General features: G+C 47.6%; 1 protein-coding gene across 9 annotated transcripts in view; it reads left to right on the top strand.

Moving 5' to 3' along the window:
* Positions 1–21,099, top strand: part of SAMD11 (sterile alpha motif domain containing 11) — a 226,148-nt gene that overhangs the window by 64,618 nt on the left and 140,431 nt on the right. For all 9 annotated transcript variants that reach the window (XM_084821698.1, XM_084821696.1, XM_084821693.1 and 6 more), the window contains one exon: positions 10,508–10,686. In XM_084821698.1, the coding sequence (XP_084677824.1) occupies positions 10,676–10,686 (11 nt within the window). In that variant the 5' untranslated portion in view covers positions 10,508–10,675. The remainder of the gene's footprint in view (positions 1–10,507; positions 10,687–21,099) is intronic.

Below are 21,099 nucleotides of genomic sequence, written 5' to 3'. Positions count from 1 at the left end.
CATAACAATAAAACAGGGTAGCAACAGAGTCCCTAAGGGGAAAGTCTTTGTGAACAAGTGTGTTTTTCAGAGGTGTTTAAAACTAGCCACCATTTCTGCCTCTCGAATCATACCTGGGAGAGTGTTCCAAAGGGTGGCTACCGCCACGAGAAAATCCATGGACATTCCACTACCTGGCGACATTCCAGTGGCTGCGGAACAAGGCGTCCTCAGAAGATCTCAGGGGTTGACGGGGTATGTGTAGAGGAAAGCGGACAGCTAGGTATCCTGGTCCCTATTGACTAGAGCTTTGTATGTCAATAACGAAACCTTGAACGTGGCTCGGTAACTAATAGGCAGCCAGTGCGATCCTTTTAACAGGTGTAATATATGTATAATGTATTTCCACTGAGCACTCTAGCTGCCGAATTCTGTACTAGCTGCAGCTTCCGAACCAGGCAAAAAGGCAGTGCATTACAGTGATCGTGAGGTTACCAGTGCGTGGATCGCAGTGGCTAAGCTACTGATAGATCTCTGGGTGATTTGCAGTAGATCAGCCAGGATTTTCTGACTCCTAATCGGTTAACAATAGCAATAACAAAAAGGGGTTTTTGGAGGTCCTAAATTAGGCTGCTGAAAATGAAGCCAGGACACCCCCACCCCCACCAGGATTGGATTTTTTGTATGAAAGGACTGAGCTCAGTTCTGGTACTAGAAACAATTTGCATGTGCTCAGAGGTTACCTGTCTCTTAATTCCAAGTGAATGCCAGCTCCCACCCCTCACCCTGAGCCACTACTGTGTACCTGGCTTTGGTTGGATCAGGGGGTTCTAGTAAAAAACAAAGTAGATCCCACAAGCCTGAAGTCACACCTGATGCAGTTCAGAGATCTCTGTAAGTGTCCATGTGGAAAGTGACTAGCAGTGCAATCCTATCCCTGTTTTCTCAGAAGTGGGTCTCACTGTATTTAATGGGGTTTAATCCCTTGGGACAGTATTTAGGATTGCAACCTAATCCCTATAAGTCTGTTCATTGGGGGATAGAAGGTGGAGATCTTTCTTCCTGGTGTTGCAGTACCAGTTGATCAGCTATTGGCGTAGTGCAGGCGAAGAGATCTGGCCTGCCTGGGTCCCAATCCACTACTCCAAGGTTCCTCAGACCGCCACAGCCCCTTTCCCCCGAGCACCTATTATGGGGTAGTTTCGCGGCTTTCGCACAGTTGTTTCTCTTTTTTAATAGGCGGAAATGTCTCTCCCAAGGCTTAGTGACTGGCAGCAGGAGCTTTAAGCTAAAATATGCTGTTAGTTTTTGCATTTTGAACCCACCCCTTTTTCCTCCGGCCCCACCCGCCATGGAACACGGCCCTTGGGCTGAAAGAGGTTCGACATCCTTGGCCTACACTGACATCCTTCTGTGTGGGAGTGAAGTGTGCACAAGGCCAAAGCGCAGCCTTCCAAATGGGTTGGACTGTGATCTCCATCATCCCCAGCCAGCATGGCATTGGAATGCTGGGAGTTGTAGTCCCAACACATCTGAAGAGCTCCCGGCTGGGGAAGGCTCTTTTATGCAGTAATTTGAAGGCTGGTGTGAAGAGGAGGATGGTGCCCCTTCAGCCTCTCTCCCTTCTCCCACGTTCGTTCTCTATGGCCACAAGGCAGCCATTGTAACGTGGATCCCGGCGGCATAAGCACTGAACCGTATTGGCAACCAGGCAGGGAACTGGGCCGCTTTTGACAGGTGATGAGGAAAACCCGCTTAGCAGCAAAGCCTGCCGAGAGAGAGGGAGAGAGAGCTGCCTGTTCTTTTATTCATTTGCTCATTACTTGAATGTCGGAGCCAGGGATGGTGCAAGGCCCAAGATGCTTGTTTTATCAGCGGCCTGAGTTTTAATAGCAAAGCCGGTTTAAGCGCCGGGGTAGCGAAGCGACGGCTGCCCCAGCCCTGGATTTGCTATCGAAACAATCAGCCACGTTGAGGCCACTGGGCTGGGAGGTGTAATGAAGGCCTGTGGGAGAGATGGGGGCTTATTTCGGAACCCAGCATGACCCTTTAGGTAATCGCAGCTGGCGTTAAAAGGGGAAAAGAAAACCGACAACGGAGGGAATGAACCAAGGGCAGTCCTCTTTCTCTTGCTGTGCAAGTCTCTGTCCTTCTTGTCTGTACTGTTTCCTAATTAAAACCCTGCTTGGCCCCTTCCCTTGTATTTTCCCAGCCACAGTTTCCATGTTTTGGGAGCCCAACCAAACCTTGGCATCAATAACGAGAGAATGAAAACCCAGCCAAACTTTAGAACTCGACATATGGAGCTTATCTGAGGGCTCTCTGCATTTATTTGATGTATTTATAATGCTTTTATACCGCTTCATATATATGAAGGTGTTATAGCCATGGTATAACCCCTCCGTCTCTGCATAACCCCAGAGGTGACTTGACCATGAGGCAAGGTGAAGTGGCCATGACAGGCAGCGATTTTGGGTTGTCATTAACGGGCAGCTGGATGGGGTGAGGGAGACAGGCCTGACCCATGAGGCTCAGTCTAGTGCAGCCTTCCTCTACCTGGCGCCCTCCAGATGTGTGGACTACAACTCCCATCAGCCCCAGACAGCATGGCTAGTGGTAATGGATGATGGCAGTTGTAGTCCAACAAGATCTGGGGGCGACAAGTTTCCCACTCCTGTGCTAGACTATCCTCCATGTTAACTGAAATCTGTAGACGGCAACGGTTTTATAAATACTTGTAAATAAATAAAAAAATAAAAATAAATTTCATGCAAGGGGTACCTCAGTTGGATTTTCAACTTCAGGCCACAAAATGTCTGGGCTTGACTCCATCATTTGGCTGCAGTCCTCTTACCCCCTTTCCCACCAATTCCCAAGTCTGCCTGTGTGTTTGATGCATGCTTTTTATTAATTTGTTTTGCCTGGCTGTCTCTGTTATCACCAGCGCTCAGGACCTGGGGTACGTGCCACAAATATTTGTGGTGTGTCATCTTTCTAGTCAGATCACCTTATTTGCACCCACACCCTTACATATAAGTTGTCTTTTCTACAGAGTCAGACCGTGGGTCCCCCAAGCCCAGCATGATCTCCTCAGATGGGCGGTGGCTCTCCTGGTTATCTGGCAGATGGTCCCTTTCTCAGCCTCGTTACTCAAGGCCCTTTCAGGGATGCTGGGGACCAAACCTGGGACCTTCTTGCATGCAAAAGGGGTGCTCTAGTGCTGAGTTATGGCAACCCCTCCCGTGCCTGTGGCTGTGTCTGTCTTATTTATTTACATTCCTGGGGAGGCGAAAGGTAGAGTATTGGTTAAAGGTGCGCCTGCGCAGGAGTTGGGCCCACTGCCGGGTCCAGGTTTGCAAGGGCCCTTGGGCAAGACACCCTCCGTGGGCCCCCTCCCTCCATGGGTCTCCCTTCTCACCACCATAGTCACCAGCTGCTCTTGCTTCTCTTTCTCATCATCGCTGCCACTTGCCTGCTAGACAGGCAGAGAGCCAGGGAGCAAACAGGCTGTGACATCTCCTGCTCCTCCTCCTCACCACCCCATTGTCAGGGCCACAGCAAGAGACAGGTAAATGAGCAGGTTGCAGTACAGAAGAAGGGGAGCAAGTCCAGGGGGCTCCTGCCAGTGGGCCCCTTCTGGGGTGTAGGCCCTTGGCAGGTGCCCTACCATGCCTACCCTTGATGCAAGTTGTGGTTGGGCCTGCTCCTTATGTGAAGATGCCCCTCCCCCCAACTCTGGGAAGATGCTGCTTCCTTCCCCTGCACTGAGCCACCCAGCCTTTCTGACTGCATTGCCTCACGAAAGCTGCTCTCTCTGGTCTCTTCTTCCCCCACACATTGCACATTCTGCCTTAACCAAGGCCTCTGCATCTCTGGGATCAATTAAACGCTCACCAGGGACCCGCTGGAAGGAATCCTTCCTCGTTTTTCTGGCAGCTGTACTACATCACAACCAGGGCGTTTATATGCTTTGACCTTCCCTCTGAGAATAGGGAACCTTTCCTAACCCGCCCTCCCCCTGTGCCTGTACTTTCCACCCCTCCATTCCATCTGCAAGCCCTGCTGTGGTTCTTTATTCTGCTGAGAAATGCTCGTTTTCATTTTTTTTTTTTTTTTGGCATGGACAATGTGGCTTGTGGGAGCAATGACTGAAGGGTTAGCTTGGTGGGTGGAGGGCGGTTTAGTCCTAGTAATTTGGCTAACCTCAGCTGGCTGTTCCAAGTGGGAATCTGTACTCCTTTCCCCTCTTCGATTGCATCTTAGGAAACCAGAGCGCTGCTCAAGATGGGGATAAAAACACTTTGATTTCCACATGTGTGTCTGTGTCTCTGTCTCTCTGTGTGTCTGTATGCGTGTCTGTGAGAGAGATTTTGGGTATTAACCTCTTGCCTCCCCACTTACTTTACTTCTTGTAGATTTTGGGTGCTGACAGTTCTTAGTGCTACCAGTCAAAAGGCACTGGGCAGCTATTCCATTTTTCTTTCCTTAATGGATTTTTTTCTGGTAAGAAGAAAGGCAGAAGAAATGGTGGGAAAGCACAGGAGGGTTATAAGTGGAAGCCAGCATCATATGGATCCCCTGTAAAATTCTGTGAACGAAGCTGAACAATTGCACAATAAAAGCCTCACCTGGAAGCACCTCTCTGAAGCTTAGTATTTTCTTCCTCCACAGGTCCTTAACTGCTTCTTCTCACAGGCCCTGCCTATATTGGCAGTTCCCAACATTGTCATGTCCAACAAAAGGAGAGGCGTATTGGTGGCGGGACAGGCTGGGGGGGGCGGGGGTTGGTCAGCCTTCCTCAGTCCAGATGTGGAGTGCACATTTTCCAGCTCAGAATTCCTGGACGACTTGAATTGAGGCTGGAGACTGAAGGACAATAAGAAAAAGATGCTGCTCTTTCAACCAAGCAAGAGCAGAAGGCAGGACTGAGTATGTATACCAGGCCTGGCCAATCCAGTGGCTTCTTACTGTCCGCCAGTCATAGGGGTTGATGCTCCACGCTGCAATTCCATTCTGTGCCTGAAGGGGGCTCTGAGGCAGGCAGCGTGGTGACAGTGAGCGAGCGCCCATGTACTGCTGCACACCTTCCTTGGTGCCTGCTCTTGGTACTGAAAACTGGGTTCAAAGGAGTTGCTTAGCGTCTTGGGGCTCAGACGTCACCTCTGCCTTGTATTTAAGTCTTTGGGGCAGGTTACCTGTCTTTCGCCGTGCTTCCAGCGACAGCCATGGTGTTGTGATGCCCAGGACGGTTTCTCAGATCGCCAAATGTATCCCTGGCGCAAAAAGGCTGCTCACCCGTGCTGTGTACACGGTCCCTGGTAGCTCACTAGGCTGGGCCTCAGAGGGATCCCGTTCACATTCTGACATCTGTGAGGAAGGTTTCCTGAAGAGTGTTGCTAGCTGTAGTTAGGACCGTTCACTCCCTTTTCATAAGAACCTAAGAATCATGCCAGATCAGACCAAAGGCCTGTTTAGTCCAGCATTCTCTTCAAATAGTGGCCATCTAGTTGCCTGTGGGAAACCCTCAAGCAGGGCAACAGTACCCTCCCGCCTATGTTTCCCAGAAACTGGTGTACAGAGGTATACTGCCTCTGACACTGGAGGTAGCCTGTAGCCATCAGGACTAGTAGGCATTGATAGCCTTGTCGTCCATGAATTTGTCCCAACCCCTTTTAAAGCTGTCCAGGTTGGTGACCACCACCCCATCTTATGGCAGTGAAATCCATAGTGTAACTACGCACTGTCTGAAGAAGGCATATGTATCCTATGTCTGGTGACTGTGGGGTGGGAGGGAAGCAGGCTCCAACCTCATTGTGTGCATGTTCATTTGGCACATCTGCAGGGTGCCAAATGCTACGTACATACATCTGACAGCACCTCTCCATGCACTTGGGAGACCGGCAAAAACAGGTGTGTTATGAGTAGGCATGTTGCAGACATGTGTTTATGGCAGGGGTGTCTGCCCCCCCTTGAGTTCACACAGCCATCTAGCTGGCCACTGCTGGAAAAACCGAAAGGTGTGCTTGATGGTTCTTTGGCCTGACCTAGCAGGGCTCCTCTTATGTTCTTAACCTTGTTGCTTCAGACTAAACAAATGTTGTTTTTCAGCCTAATAAGGGATAATTAATACTTTACAAAATGGCATGGCAGACTGTTGTTGCTGTGGCATAGGAACATAGGAAGCTGCCTTATACTGAGTCAGAGTCTTGGTCCATCTAGCCCTGTACTGTTGACACTGACGGGCAGCAGTGGCTCTCCAGGGTTTCAGTCAGGATTCCTTCCTAGCCCTGTCCGGAGATGCTGGGCATTGAGCCTGGGGCTTTCTGCATGCAAAGTGGGGGCTCTTCCACTGAGCTACAGCCCCTTCCAATCTTTTCTGTTGTTCAAGTAACGTGAACTGAATCAACCTGAAGTGGATCGCATACAGACATAATGCTGATGGAGGATCCCCTAGTAAATAGTTCAGGATCCACGGGATTCAGCTAATGGCAGTGCCCAAATGCGTGCCCTGTGCCATCTGTGTGGATCCTTGGAGTTCAGGTTTTGGGGGGCATTCTGGCCCATCTTTGTCCCCTTGCCTGTCAGTGCCACTGATAGCTGGATTTCTCTGGTGAGCAATGAGCCATCATTGCAAAAACTACCTCCCTGGCACACTTTCTGGGCTCCTGTTGGGTGCTCCCATGCCAAACTGGTAATTCAAGAAGCTGCTAACTGGATGTGCCTGAGCCTACGAATGGATGTCTCTTGCATGTCCTTATGAGAAAAGGGTCCAAGAAATTTTACTTCCTTAAATTTTGTTAGGGCTCAACCTGGAGCTCTACATGTCATGTGCTCATTCCCTACTCTCTGCGTCACTGTAGAAAGAAATGGCAGAACGTTCGATCCCGGGTGCTAATGCTGCTAACCACAGTCCTGCGGCTTTGGAGAATCTGCTGGCTTCAAGCAGCCAATCCTTTGCTATTGCCTGCTGTATAATAGCTCCAGACTCTGAGTGTGGTCCATCCATCTGAGCAGCTTGTTGCTGAAAGAGAAACCATGAGGCAATGCCTCTAGGCTAACGGAAGCCCCCTGGGCCCTGGGGGACTGGGCTTTGCCAGGACTCAGACCTGGGACCCTGACAATATCCTTATTGAACGCTTCACGCATTAAGCCTGTTCAAGCAACGACTTGACTTGAAAGGACAAAATGGTGATTGATTGGCTTCAGTGAAGTAAGAAAATCTGGTTGGCAGGGTTTGGGGAAGGCAGAATATGGATTCAGGCTCCAGCTGTATTTGATTAATGTTGTAACTTTAATTCCCCCATATTTTTATATAATATAGTAAAAAATGTGTAGTGTGTCTATGTATGGATTTTACCATTCCCTCTATTTCTGATGTTCAGGCATGAGTGCCAGTCTTTATGTAGCCAAACCAGCACCATCCATGCACAAGAGGGCTATACCAGCCAGCTTGGGGGAGCTCCACGTTTTGCAAAAGTAAAAAATGTCTTTAGGAAATGGGTGGAACCCCGCAAAACAGCCCAGTAAGCACTGAGCATGGTCAGCAGCCATGGCTGGCTGGGGAATGCTGGGAGTTGTAGGACTTTTTCTGTGTATACATGCATAGGATTGCATCCTAAACCCCAACCTGGTGTCCGCTAGTTGTGTTGGACTACAACTCCCATCACCCCAGCTAATGATAGGATTTGTATCACATGCATCTAAAGGACACCAGGTTGGGGAAGGCTGATTTAAAAGCTGGGAAAGTCAATGAGACCCTCAGGAAGAAATTCGCCTAGCACCTCTTGGTTTTAAAAAAATGAAGCTGTTTTCTTTCTCATACTGAGTGATGTTAAAGAGAGAGACATTCAAGATTCCATTTTAAAAAAAAGCCAAAAGGAAGAAGATAAAATATCCCCCCCCCCCCCCAGCACACAGTGGAGGAGGATCACAGGGTTATGAAACGAGGCCACATCCGAAGGGATTTCCTTTGGGCTGATTTGGTGTTTGTCCTGGAAGTGAACGGAATTATGACGCTTTCTTAAAATACCATTATTTTTTTGGCATGTGTGTGTGGTGGCGGTGATAGTTTTCCCAGGCAGGATACTGGACTAGTAACTGTGAAAAGTTCTGGATGTTTGATATATGCTGTGGTTGCTGTGCTAGTCCCTGAGAAAGAGACAAACCAGAATGGATTAAGATCAAAACTTGAATTCAGCCAACTTTTTGCTAATACCCAATTTTTTTGTGACTAGGAAACCATGATTGCCTGTTTTTGATTATGGTATCTGAGATGCAAGTCTGACCACTGCTGGTTATCTTCAAACCTCCCAGCCATTGGCTGAGCTGTTGTGATGTTGTAGAAAGTTCATAAACATTCCAGTTGTTCAGGATGGTGTGTCGGCAATAGAAAATTCACAGACAGTGCAGCTTTTTTTGAGCGAGTCAGTGTTTCATGTACAGATATGAATTTATGAATCACACATTTGTCTTCAGAACTCCTAATACATATTTGTTATCCATGCTAAACCTTCAGGGCGACTTGTACCTGGGTGATAATTTTGTTTCAGTTCGGCTTTGTTAAGCGGAACTGAAAGCCGTTAAGTCGAAAATTTTCAAAGTTCTCTGTATTTGGGACAAAAACAACTTGAGATTTAAAACATGGAACTCTGGGAGAAACCAGAATTGACAGTTTATCCATGTAGGCCCAGGGCTTTGAGTGCTTAGCTCTTAAAAGCCTTGGTTTGAATTCATGTTTGTGCTTAATTAGGGTCGCCACTACTTTTTTCCCAACAGGCTCCTCACCTTTAACAGCTCTAGGGCAGGCAGGTACATCCTGGTCCTCCCATGCTGGGAATAGTGGCACCAATTGAATTTGGCTGGTACGGATGGGCAAGACTTTTGTTTCAGTTAGGTTTTTGACAAGAATTTGCCAACATTCACAAAGTTGTTTATATTCAGGAGAGAAATAACTTGAGATTTTAAAAATTCGAATGCATGAGAAAGTGAAACTGACGGATTTGCCCTTCGCTAGTTACATATACCTCAGCTTGGTCGCAAGCTTAGTTTTGGTAGGGCATGGAAAACCAGGGGTTTAAGCTAAAGGGTCTGCTGTGTAGACAGTACAGAAGAGGAGTACTTTACTCTTGGAGTAAACTAGTACTGGCTGATAGATGACCAGGAACACATGAATTTTCCCTTCACCTGTCAGCATGCACTTGAACCATGAGTCTGACAGGGCTGTTAAAGGAAGTTTAGGGCGCAGTCCTATCCAGATAGGCGGCCACCTCCAAACTCAAAAGTGACCGTCTATCCAATGCAGGGCAGGAGAAGCATGGAGGGGATCGTTCCCTCTGCACTTCTCCTGCCCTGCGTTGTTGGCTAGGCAGCTGATTATGGCTGTCTAGCCACGGGAGGGCAGAGCGGGGGAGGAGGCTGCTGTACGACGCATTGGATGAGTCGTACCGGGATTTCTGCCCTCCCTGCCCCGGAATGCCCCCCTTTTCAGCTGCTCCGTGCTCCTCTTGCAAGCGCAGAGGATGAGGCTGTTCCAGTGGGGGGAAATCGGTTCTCGGGAAATCAAGATATCCTATGGCTGTCTAGCCGCTGTCTAGCGGCCATAGGATTGCTCCCTCCATAGCTTAACGTGGGTTCTTGTAGGGTTCTTTCTAGTGCTCTGTTCATGGGACTCTGAATAGTTCTATCCCCACCACCTTCTGCTGCAATTCCTTTCTCCCCCCACCCTCCCTTGTTAAGTATGATGAGTCCCTCGGCAGTCACTGCGTCTGGGTAACTGCTCTTAGGTACCATAATGGCCATTAAATGATTTTTATGAGCCAATTGGCACCATCCTCTTTCGCTTCTGGAGGCACGCTACAGAAAGTCCCGCGTTTGTCGGGTGTTGGCAATTTGCACGCTCCTGGCTCTAATTGATACAATAAATTGCAAGTCCTCGGGAAGGAGATGCATGGTGATATCTTACGGAGCGTGGCGGTGGTGGTGGGAAGGCATTACGCTCTGGTGATCCTGAGTGAAAGCATCAGACAAGAGAGGAAACACTCACTGTTGATGGGACTCAGATTTCCCAGGAATGGCTTCAGCCAGAAGACAGGGATATAATTTTAGTAGGGCAGAACCAGAAGCTCCGTGGCACGTGCGTTTTGTGTTTTTGGTGAATGTGCAAAATGGGTGGCCGGTGCGTTTTGAGGGCAGAAGTGGCGGGTGGGAGGGGTGCTTAACCCTTCCGTGCCACTCCCTCCCCCTTGCAGCCTCCTTCCTCTGTTGCTTTCTCCCAGGTTTCCTAAATTTATGCATTATTTATTTAAAGTATTTTTATCTTGCTCCTCGGCCAAGAAAGCGTCCCAAAGTGGCTTACAATCAATCAGCAAAAACAAAACAAAACACACAGACAGTCCCGGAAAAGGAGATGGGGAGGGAAGGGGGGGGGAGTAGACTGCCAGCAAGAATAGCGGAATGGCCATGCTACCTGATTAATCTTCTTCTTCTCTTCTCTTCTTTTCTTTGGCTTCGACTTTTTCCCATTTGCCAGAATCGAGGTCGCCTGGCCGAAAAGAGGACGATCCCCTTGCCTCCCACCAGGACCCTGAAGAAAGAGCTGCCCTCTATTTTCTCACACAGTGACGACAGTGAGGAGAGTGACAAGGTCATCAGTTACCACACTGATGTCAAGCAAGAGGAGGATTTGCATATTAGTATCATGAAAAGAAGGTACTCGCCCATCATGCCCCCACCTCCACCCGCAGCATTTAATCATATATGCTCTGAAGCCAGGAATTGCAGGTTGAGGGACTGCACAAAGCCTCCAATTTGGTTGGCTGCTTGTCTTTTAAAAGCCATTGGCTGAGCTGCTGTGATGTCATGTGGTGTCCATTAAAATACACAGGTACTCCAAGCACAGTTTAGGTAGCAACAAGAGTCCACTGCAGTTCCATTTTCCATTGCACAAAGCCTCCGATTGGTTGGCTGCAGATCCCTTTAAAGGCATTGGTTGAGCTGCTGTGATGTTACGTAATGTTCATGAAAATCCACATGTACTCTAAGCACAGTTCAGACAGCAACAAGATTCTGGTGCAATTCCATTTTTCAAGAAGAGCCATGCCGTAAAAGCATCTGAGATAGTTGTATGTGCTTCACTTCTCCAAGCCACGAGAAGTTCCAGGGGCAGCCAGTTGTACCTGGTTTCGGTTTCCTTTTGGAGGAGAGAGCACTGGAGAGATTTGATGTCATTTTTTATAATTCTTGCTTTATATTTAGGGTATTTTAGGGTTAGGGTATTTTAGAAAATGTTTTTACTGTAGAATTTTATTGTTTTAAACTGTTTTATTATATAATTTGTACATCGCCCAGAGTGGCTGGGTGACGAGCCAGATGGGTGATTAATAAAATAAACAAACAAACAAACAAATAAATAAATGCAACTAGAGTGCAAGTGGTGGAAAAGAGGCACTCCTTCAAGGTGACGAATCTGCTGCCTCATACCAGATCCCCAGAGAGGGGGGCGGGGGAAGGGAGGGAGGAATCAATGCAGTCATATTGTGTATGGAGTCTCTCTCAGACAGACAGACACACATACCCTTACCACCACCTCTGCCCACCCCCTTCCCTGGGGTGTACGTATCTCCTTCCTTATGTTCTGACTGGTATCTCTTCCAAACACACAGAGATTCCCAGCTATTTTTCAACCATTACCTTTCATTGAAAAAACACCAGCCAATAATTCGTGGCCAACAATCTATCTAACCAAGGAATAGTCAACCTGTTGTGTAACAGTACCACATAGGGAATGGAAATTCTGTGAATTTTGTAGGTAGAAACCAAGCTGATGTGATGTCATAGAATGTTCATGAGGATTACAACTGGTGTGGGCAGGGCAGGGCAAAGAGTCGGCCATAGAATGTTTGACTATGCAGTATTGCTTCAATTAGGAAAGAAAAAGGCCACTTTGGCTCTGGAAAAAATAATAACTCCCCAGTAGTCTCTGCAGCTGTCAATACAGGCTGAGCATCCCAGACTTTGGATTCCTATGAGAAAATGTCAACAAAGTTTCTTGTGGCATCTTAAAAACTAAGAAATATATTCGTATCTTTTTTTGAGCTTTTTTAATATACATAAATTTGTATATATCCATAGCAATGAATACATATGAAATGCATATATCTGCAAATACAGCACACTAACAGTTATTCATAGGCTTCAACAAAAGCGGACCAGATATCCAGATAAGTAGCCCTTTGAAGGTGGCGTCTATATGCCACCCATTCAAATGTTGAAAGCATTGTAAGGTCCTCAATCCATTGCATTATTAGAAGGTGAACATTTATCTGTCCAGAGTTGTGATAGTCTTTTAGCTGTCATGAAGGCACGGAGAATCCATTTAAGCTGACCATTCGTTAATTTCCGTGAAACAGGTAAATAATTTAAAAGAGCTTGTACATCAGTGAGTATTAAAGACTGTTCCAGTACAAAATTTATCCATATAATAACCTCCTCCCATAAAGAAGAAACTACTGGACATTTTCAAAACATACATTTAAACAAAGCATTAGCTACTTTGCACTGCTAGCAATTAGCCAGATTAGCTGGTCCCTTAGTAAAGAGACTATGTATTCTGGCATAAGCTTAGATGGGACCTTAGCCCACTTCATTAGATGTGTGGCGTATTATGGAGTGTTTCAGGTTTATATACAGTACAGATGGTGGGAAAGGACTGTAAACAATGAGGTCAGAATGAAATTAAATGCAACGTGAATGACCACCGTTAATAATGTGATGGTCACTTTCTGCATTCAGTTGCTTTCTGACCTCACTGTTTACAACCCCCTCCCCATACGTACTGTATATACACCCCAAACTCTCCATAATCCTCCATGCATCTGAAGAAGTGGGCTATAGTCCATGAAAGCTTATGCCAGTATAAATTTGTTAGTCTTTAAGATGCCACAAAACTCGTCGTTGTTTTTGCTGCAATAGACTAACACGACTACCCACTGGAAATTCTGAGAAAAAAGTGCGGCTCGTAAGATCTTGTAATGGCGAGGTGATAAAAATGTAATGCAGCCGTGTTCTCAGTGCTGCCCCCTCCCCGACGTGTATCATTACAGCTATTTTTGATTATCCTCATCGCCATCCTCATCACCGCCCCGCGCTTGCTAATGCATGGAGTTGCTTGGATTCTGAGACAAGCCCTATAAAAACAAAGGAGTGGAAAGCAAAAGCGTGTAATTGCTTTTCTTGCGATTTTTTACATCTGTGTTGCTTGCAAGCGGCTAAGCCATTTTCTGACAGCTTGGCGGGATAGGACAGCAGAGATCTCGAGAGACGGGTGGCTGGGCCTCCCTCCCACCCCACAACCAGCCAATCAAGCAAGGCAGATCTCTAATTTTACCTGTCCCAGCTCGTGGCCGCTGGCCGTGGCTGTAGTTTATTAACTGAAGATGCAAAGCTGGGTGACAATGCTTGACTCCCCATCATGCCCACAGAAAGCCAGGTGTGCTAAGTAAGGAGCCACGATAAGCAGCTCCAAATTGCTCATCCTTCCTTTTAATTACCCATTTCATTTAGCACTGTTCCAATTCTCTGCTGAATCTCCCTGAGGAGGGAGAATATCTGAATAAACCTTCCGCCCCTTGACGTATCAGAATTTCTCTCCCTAAGTCCCTTTTATGCCTGTCTAGGAAGGACACTTCCCAAAACTACTTCAACACATGAATACTTTTCTTATCTTAAGAGAAGCCGTAGCTCAGTGGTAAAGCACATGCTTTGCAGGCAGAAGGTCCCAGGTTCAATCTTTGGCATCTCCAGGTAGGGAAAGACCCCTCCTTGAAACCCCTGGAGAGCTGCTGGCAATCAGTGTAGGTAATACTGGGCTAGATGGACCAGTGGTCTGACGTAGCATGGCAGCATTAATAAGCCATTTATTGAAATCCATGGGGACTGGAATCTTACTTCTGTTTTTACGGGAAGGACTACACAGCTCAGTGGTAGAGCCCCTGCTTGCATGTCGAAGGCGCCAGGTTCAGTCCTTTCATTTCCAAGTAAGGCTTGGAAACAAACCCTGCCTGGAACCCTGGAGAGCCACTGCCAATCACTGTAGACCAGGGATGGATAACCATATTTCCTCTGAGGGACAGATTGCCCCTTTCATGATGTCAGGGTGCAAGGCTTTACTGGGGAATGCGAAGAATGAGTGAAGCACACTCAGCCAGAGTTCACAGGAGATTTTGAACAGGGACTTCCAAATGACAGTACTGTGAGCCGGAAGCCAAAGAGCAGGTGGTGGCGAGAGAGGGGCTGCATTTCACGTTTTGATTTGAACTGACTAGCTGAACCGTTGGCTGCAGGTCTCTAATGGAACAATAATTTGGTACCCGCTGCAGTTTTTCCAGCTATTGAGTTAAGTAGCGTATAGATGTGTACTCTTTGTGTGTTTTGATATGTGAGATTCCCCCACACCCCGAATTAGAATAGAAATGTGATGGAACTTGTCTTCAGTTTCTATCATGGCTATAACTCAAGGTGTGCACATCAAGGCACGTCCGCAGTATCCCATGGTGGTGCAGCTAGTCATAAGAGGCAGTGATGCTCAAATGCATCTTACGAAACAGTAACAATTCTTTGACTGATGGAAAATGATCTTAACAGGTCCCTCGGTTATCCAGGCACATGGCTTTGGGGCGATCAGAATATTTTACTAGTGTGCTGGGAGCTGTACAGCAGGGGTGGGTGGAAGGTATATCTCCAGACTTTGGGCCTTCAACTCCCAGAAGCCCCTGCCAGCATGGCCAATGGTTAGGAATGCTGGGAGCTGAAGTCCAAAACATCTGGAGATCTACTCTCTGCCCATCCCTGCTGTATAAAGCATAACCAAAAGCCTTCCCCAACCTGGTGCCCTGCAGATGTTTTAGAATTCAACTCCTATCAGCCTCAGCCAGCATGGCCAGTGGTCAGGTCCTGGGAGTTGTCACTCACAACATTTGGAGGGCTCCAGGTTGGGGAACGCTGCTTTACAACTTGCAGTGCTCAGACAAAAGACGAAGGCAAAGGACTCGTACATGAGAGGCGTGGAAAGATTGATGGATGGGGTTAAGGGAGGGTCAAATATATACGTTTTAGACTTTTTAGAATTCCCCTCCTTTCGCCACTGTCTTTTGACTGATGTGCTGAGCATCTCTGCGGTTTAGTGGGAGGGATGCGCTGCCCACTGTCCTCCATTCGACTGCTTCCCTCTCCCCTCTGCCCCCGTTTCCTTTCCACTTCGCCTCCAGTGAACCAGGTCACCGTGCCGCTCTTACCAAGCTTCCATCTTCTAATAGCAAAATTGCCAGCCTCTGCGAAGGCTTTAATGGTTCGTGGCTGTCAGTCTGTCAGATGCATCCCAGCGCTCTTAAGTGGAAAGCTATTTCTGACTTCCCTGAAGGCTGCTGCTCTTTGACTCTCTAATTGATTGGAGTTCAAGCCAAAGCGGGGGGGGGGGGCTCCTCCCCCCCCTTACATCTTCCTCGCACCTGTGAGATGCAGTTTGGCGCAAAGGGAGAACAGCACAATGCTCGTGACTCCATCCGTGGCCCTGCTGCTAAATAAATAGGTGCCTTTTTACTGAAACCCTCCCCCCGCCCCCACACACACAATTCTTGTGACTTTTACAGCAGGGGTGGGCAGAAGTTAGATCTGGATCTTCTGATAGATCTCTGTGGGATTTCCAGTAGATCAGCAAGGATTTCTGACTCCCGAATGTTTAGCAATAGCTGCATCAGAATGATCCCTCCCCGCCCTAGATTACACCGATGGAATGATGGGGCAACGGGAGTGGAATCTTTTGTGGAAAGACTGTGAGGTCAGTTCTGTTCTGGTACTCAGAACCCATTCATGGGCTCTGAATTTGTAAATTTTAAGTGTATAACTTTTGCACCAGGCCCAGTTGATGGTTCTAGTAAAAAACACACTCAGAGTAGATTCCACAAGCCTGAAGTCTGCCCATTCCTGGTTTGCAGGGTCACGTTCACTGTGCACTAGGGATATCCATCTCTGGGAAATCCAGTTCTTTTTTGGCTCAACGGCATTCTGCAGCATGTATGACTCGCTTTGTGTCTATGATCTGAGCTGCAGGCTGTTCCCTGAACTCTGGGAACTTCTTTGCACATTTTTTCAGGGGAAGCTTCTGCAATTTGTGCACATTTCAGAGTAATTTGTGGAAATGATGGCTGAATTCATGCAGATTGCTTAGAAATGTGCACAAATTGTAGAACCTTCCCACAAAAAATGTGCAGACTTCCGGGAAAATCCGCAAACTGGCCTGACTTGCTGCAGACTGAGTCAGGCACCACAGCCGGAACCAAAATGAAGTTGTTTCCTAGCCGAGCCTAGGAAAACCTGTTGAACTCCACCCCCAAAATGGATTTCTCTAACATCCTGTATGTGCAACAAGGAAAAGTGGATTTGGCACCTAGTATAAACACAAATTAAGAGATGGCACAGATTGGCTCATTTTCCACAATTTTATTCTGTTCCTGCTGTGTGTGTGTGTGTGTGTGTGTGTGTGTGTGAAACCACCCCAGTAATCGGTAATGCAGAGAGAGAGTTAGGTGTCTATGTCTGGACTTTAGCAGGGCAGGTCCTTCCTTTGGGCAGAAGGGGGCAGCAGCGGCAGCCAGGCGCAGTGGTAAGTGAGGGCCAGCAAAGTGTTTGAACCCAGAGCTCTGTGTACTGCACAGCCTTGTGTATGCCCCCTAAGCTAGCCTGTGATGTGATGGAAGATGCTGAGTTATGACACAAGCCACTGTCCTATTGTCAGTGTTGACATGAGTTTCAAATGCCATTCTGGTTGGCTTCTGCAGGTGGAATGGGGAGCAGGTGCCATCTTGGCCTTCGCCTCAAGTAGCAAAAATGTCTCAGGTCAGCACTGACTAACAGGGAACCAATGTGGCTTCAGTCGATGGGCAGCATCGTTGAACTTGGTAGTCCAGTCGCTGGATTGATGGAACACCACTTTGATTGACCAAGGAAGTTGTGGTGGAGGCCAGGAGAGAAGATGTCTGGTGGCCATGTTTACTGGGAGTGTTGCATCTTCTGCTAATATAGCTGTGACTCCTGCTCCAGTTTGACTTGCTTTCTGAGGATCTGGAGTGAGATTGAATAATTTATTATTTATTTGTTGCATTTATATCCCACCTTTTCTCCAAGGAGCCCAAGGCAGTGTACTTCATCCTACTCCTCTCCATTTTATCCTCACAACAACCCTGTGAAGTAGGTTAGACTGAGAGTCTGGGTCAAGTCACCCATGAGCCTTGTGCCAGAGTGGGGACTAGAACTCGGGTCTCCCCCATCCTAGTCGAACACTCTAACCTCTACACCCCACTGGCTCTCCTAAGTGAAGTTTGTTTTTTTTATTTAAAAAGAATCCTACTCTATCCAAAAACCTAATCTAAAAAATTAAAAGGCAGAAGCAAAATGGGAAAATGAAATCTAAAAAGCAAACTTAAGTTTTTCCATCAGAATCAAGCCCCCCCCCCCCCAACAGTTACAATGTGCAGGCATCAACATACAAAAATAAAACAGTTCTGTGGGTGCAAGACAATGGAAGTGAGTAGAGACGTACTGTAGTTGGGAAGTGGTAGTGGTGGGGTGACTAGAGAAGGGCCCTTTCTGAGACATCTTTCATTTGGGAGCTCAAGTTCCTGTGAGGGCAAGGCAGGAAGGCCAACACAGTTCTTCCAGAGCACAGCGTTCTGTGCCAATCTTGCTTTTTCCTCCCAGCTTGGTTCTACTGTGTTCTAATATTTCCTCCTGTAGCACATCTGCCTGCTGCTGCCGCCGCCACTTCATAATAATGACTGTCACCCTAATAAATAAAATACATTTAAGATCCGTCTGGGAAACGAGCGCTGGATTTGATCCAGAGTGCCAGGAAGCGGCAGCCAGTCTAATGAGGAGTTAGATTTGATAGTGAGCGGAAATGGCTACTTTATTGTGCTGTGGAACTGATAGGCGGGGGGGGGGGCGTGTATGTGTGTGTCCGTTGGAGAAATCCCTTCCGAGAAGGGAGTTGGGGAAGGAGTGTGTGTGTGTGTGTGAGAGAGAGAGAGAGAGAGAGAGAAACATCACCATGTAGATGTAGCTCAGTAGCATGAGCTGTTAGCCAAGATAATTGCCCAGTTCAGATCTCAACTCTATTGTGGTGGGCTAAATCTAGAGACCAACAGTAGTTTTTAAGGGAGTTGAAAGTGGCTGGAGGAGAGGTTCCTTGTGCACACTTTTCTTTCATCCAACTGCTGTTTCAAGTCAAACAGGTTTTGCAGTTTTATTTAAAGTAATGCAAAACCCTGCCAACCCTGTTTGACCAGAGGCAAAGAGTGGAATGAGTGCATATATGCCAATAACAGGCTTCCCCAACTTGGTGCCCTCCAGATGTTTTGCACTTCAACTCTCATAAGCCCCAGCCTGCATGGCCAATGGTCAGAAATGCTGGGAGTTGCAGTCCAAATAGGGATGTACTTGAGCTCGTTGAAGTTATCCAAATTCCATCTGGAAGCTCATTCCAAACCGAGTTCGCATCAGATTGTGAGCGTTTTTTTTCTTTTCATGTGAAAATCCGTGCAAATTTTCATGTGCATTTTCCCAAACATATGCATCAATTGGGAGGAGCTTTGAAGTGTACACATTCTTCTCCATGGATTAAAGCATATTTGTGCACATTTTTCATGCGCATTTTTCAAATGTGCGTATGCTGTTGAACACATTTTTGGGGGTCTGCGAATCACATTGCAAGCTTGTAAATGTACCAACCTCAAGCACAGATTGCATCGGAGTCCATGTTTGATCCAGAAGCTGCAAACTGTGTAAATCCTGATCAAAACCGAACTGAAACGACATTCTCATACATCTCTAAGTCCGAAACATCCAGAGGGTCCCAGGTTGGGGAAGGCTGACCTATAAAGTGTTGAGACTTTATAGGGCCAAGAGGAATCCTGTCAGCCTCTGTGTTACAATGATTATATGCTACCTCCTATATGGGAGGCAGTATGCCTCTGTATACCAGTTGCTGGGGAACATGAGTGGGAAGGTGCTATTGCGCTCGTGTCCTACTTGTGAGCTTCCTAGAGGCCACTGTGTGAACTAGAACATTGGACAAGATGGTCCCTTGGTCTGATCCAGCAGGACTCTCCTTATGTTCGTAACGTCGTGTCACTTGACAACTGCAGAATCTGAAGTGGGCTAGCAGCTCCCTCTTCCAGCGAACCAGCCACAATGGTGCCATGAGCAAAATGCCAAGGTCTGAGGGCAACCAGATTTGAGACCTGCCTGGCCTTTGGCATTCACTTGGCTGTCCTTCTGAGCTTTGTCTTCCATTGTCGGGGACACCAGGGCGGTCTAGCCCTGGGGTTCCAGCCCCAGCCTTTTCCTATCTTAAAACTGATAGGGATCTCATAAAAAGTTTGTAAGAAAGGATTTCCTTTCCTTTCAGGAAGTCCAGGGAGGGGGAAAAGATGGACTTGAGTTGCAGCTGCCTGGATTGGCTCCTTATCCGTTGCTTTTGCTGTCTGCGTTGTCTGCCTCTTCTCTGTCTCTCTCTCTCTCTCTCTCTCCCCCCCCTTCCCTGTTAGATTTCTAAATGTCTCCCCCCCACCCATGTGTAAGAACACTGACAAGCCATCTTTCCACATACGACTGGTTTGCTTCCAAGCCTCCCTCTACCTCCCTTCCCCACGCCATGTGTGTGCGCCTCCCCCAAGCACAGAGGAACAATTGCCTCTGGTTGTTGAGGGACCCATCTGGGTGTCCTTATTAAACTCTTTGTAACGGATTGCAGATCAGCGGAAGGGCAGGGGAGGTTGCAGCGGGGAGAGGAACACCAGCAGCTACTTTGCCACTGTTTGCTTGGAGTGCGCCCCCTCCCCTGCTCTAAAAAAAAAATTAGTAATTTATAAGAAGCCATGTTGGCCCCTCCATTCCACCCAAAGACGCGTCTCGTGCAGCTTGATAGCTTGCAAATTATTAGTAATTTGATTTCAATTGAATGAATAACCCGCTAAAGCGAAACGCACATTAGCCCCAGAAATCTAATTGGAGATAACACCATAGAAACTAGGAAAGCACGGAGTGAGTGCTTGGTTAAGCTACCCAGAAAAGGGGTGGGGGAAGGGGCGGTGGTGGGGGGAAGGAGATAGAAGATAACTGGGATTTAATTTCATTTCTTACCTATTCATTTGTTTAAATACGGGTGCTTAATTATCCAGCTCCACAGATAGCTGTGGTTGCCAAGGTATGAATATGTGCTGTTCTCCGTAGCGCAAGAGTTTCCCCTCCCCTTTGCACAAAATGATCTGATGCCAGCCCAGTCAGCTTTGATACTGAGCCATATTAAACCTTCTTGGAGAAACGGCTTCGGCACAGAATCGAGGGAGGGCTGTGAATTGCTCTAGTGGCCTGTTAAGGTGCTGGATGCTGTTTTGGAGATAGGATTTAAGAAAAAAAAATAGATGAACAAATAATGAATGATTGCGAAATCTGGGGCCAAAGGCTTGGAAGCTGTGTGTGTGGAGAGAGAGGGGGGTTCACTGTTGTATTTGTTTATATAATGCCATCTCTGTACAACAGGGGTATTGAACATCTTTCAGCCTGAGGGTCGAATCACATTTTGGAGAAGCTCTCGGGGGCCGCATTCCAGTGGTGGGAGGGGCTGGAGGCAAAAGGGGCAGTGCTGTGAGCATTTGAAAATACCCAAATGCCAGCATAGTTTAGTTCAAAGCTTTTACTGCCAGTAACGAAGACTTAGGAGAAGCATTTTAGAATGGGGGGAAAACTACACAAAAGCCGGGAAGCCTCCCAACATTCCGTGGTCAGGGGAAAGGGGGTGGGACCCGGGGAAGGGGACGTTGCCAACTTGGAAACCCTAGAGGACTGGATTGGGTTGCCAGGTGGGCTTGAGGTTCAACACCTGCAGTTCCTTGGCCTTGCATCCTTGCAGAATTCGAGGCAAAGGAAGACAAGACTCGCGAGCCTGCAAAGACTGTCTGCAGGACAGGGAAACTGGTCAGGTCGACAGACAGGAGAGTGGTGGGTGGAGGCAGCGCCAGCTCCTGGTTTTGGAGGGCCCTTGGGCAAGACACCCTCAATGGGCCCCCT

Source organism: Heloderma suspectum, chromosome 15 (assembly GCF_057233095.1).
Source record: "Heloderma suspectum isolate Gila_16-S chromosome 15, 16-S_ref, whole genome shotgun sequence".
Classification (NCBI taxonomy): domain Eukaryota; kingdom Metazoa; phylum Chordata; class Lepidosauria; order Squamata; family Helodermatidae; genus Heloderma; species Heloderma suspectum.
Note: the sequence above shows the minus strand (reverse complement) of the source record. Positions and strands in the feature narration are given on the sequence as shown.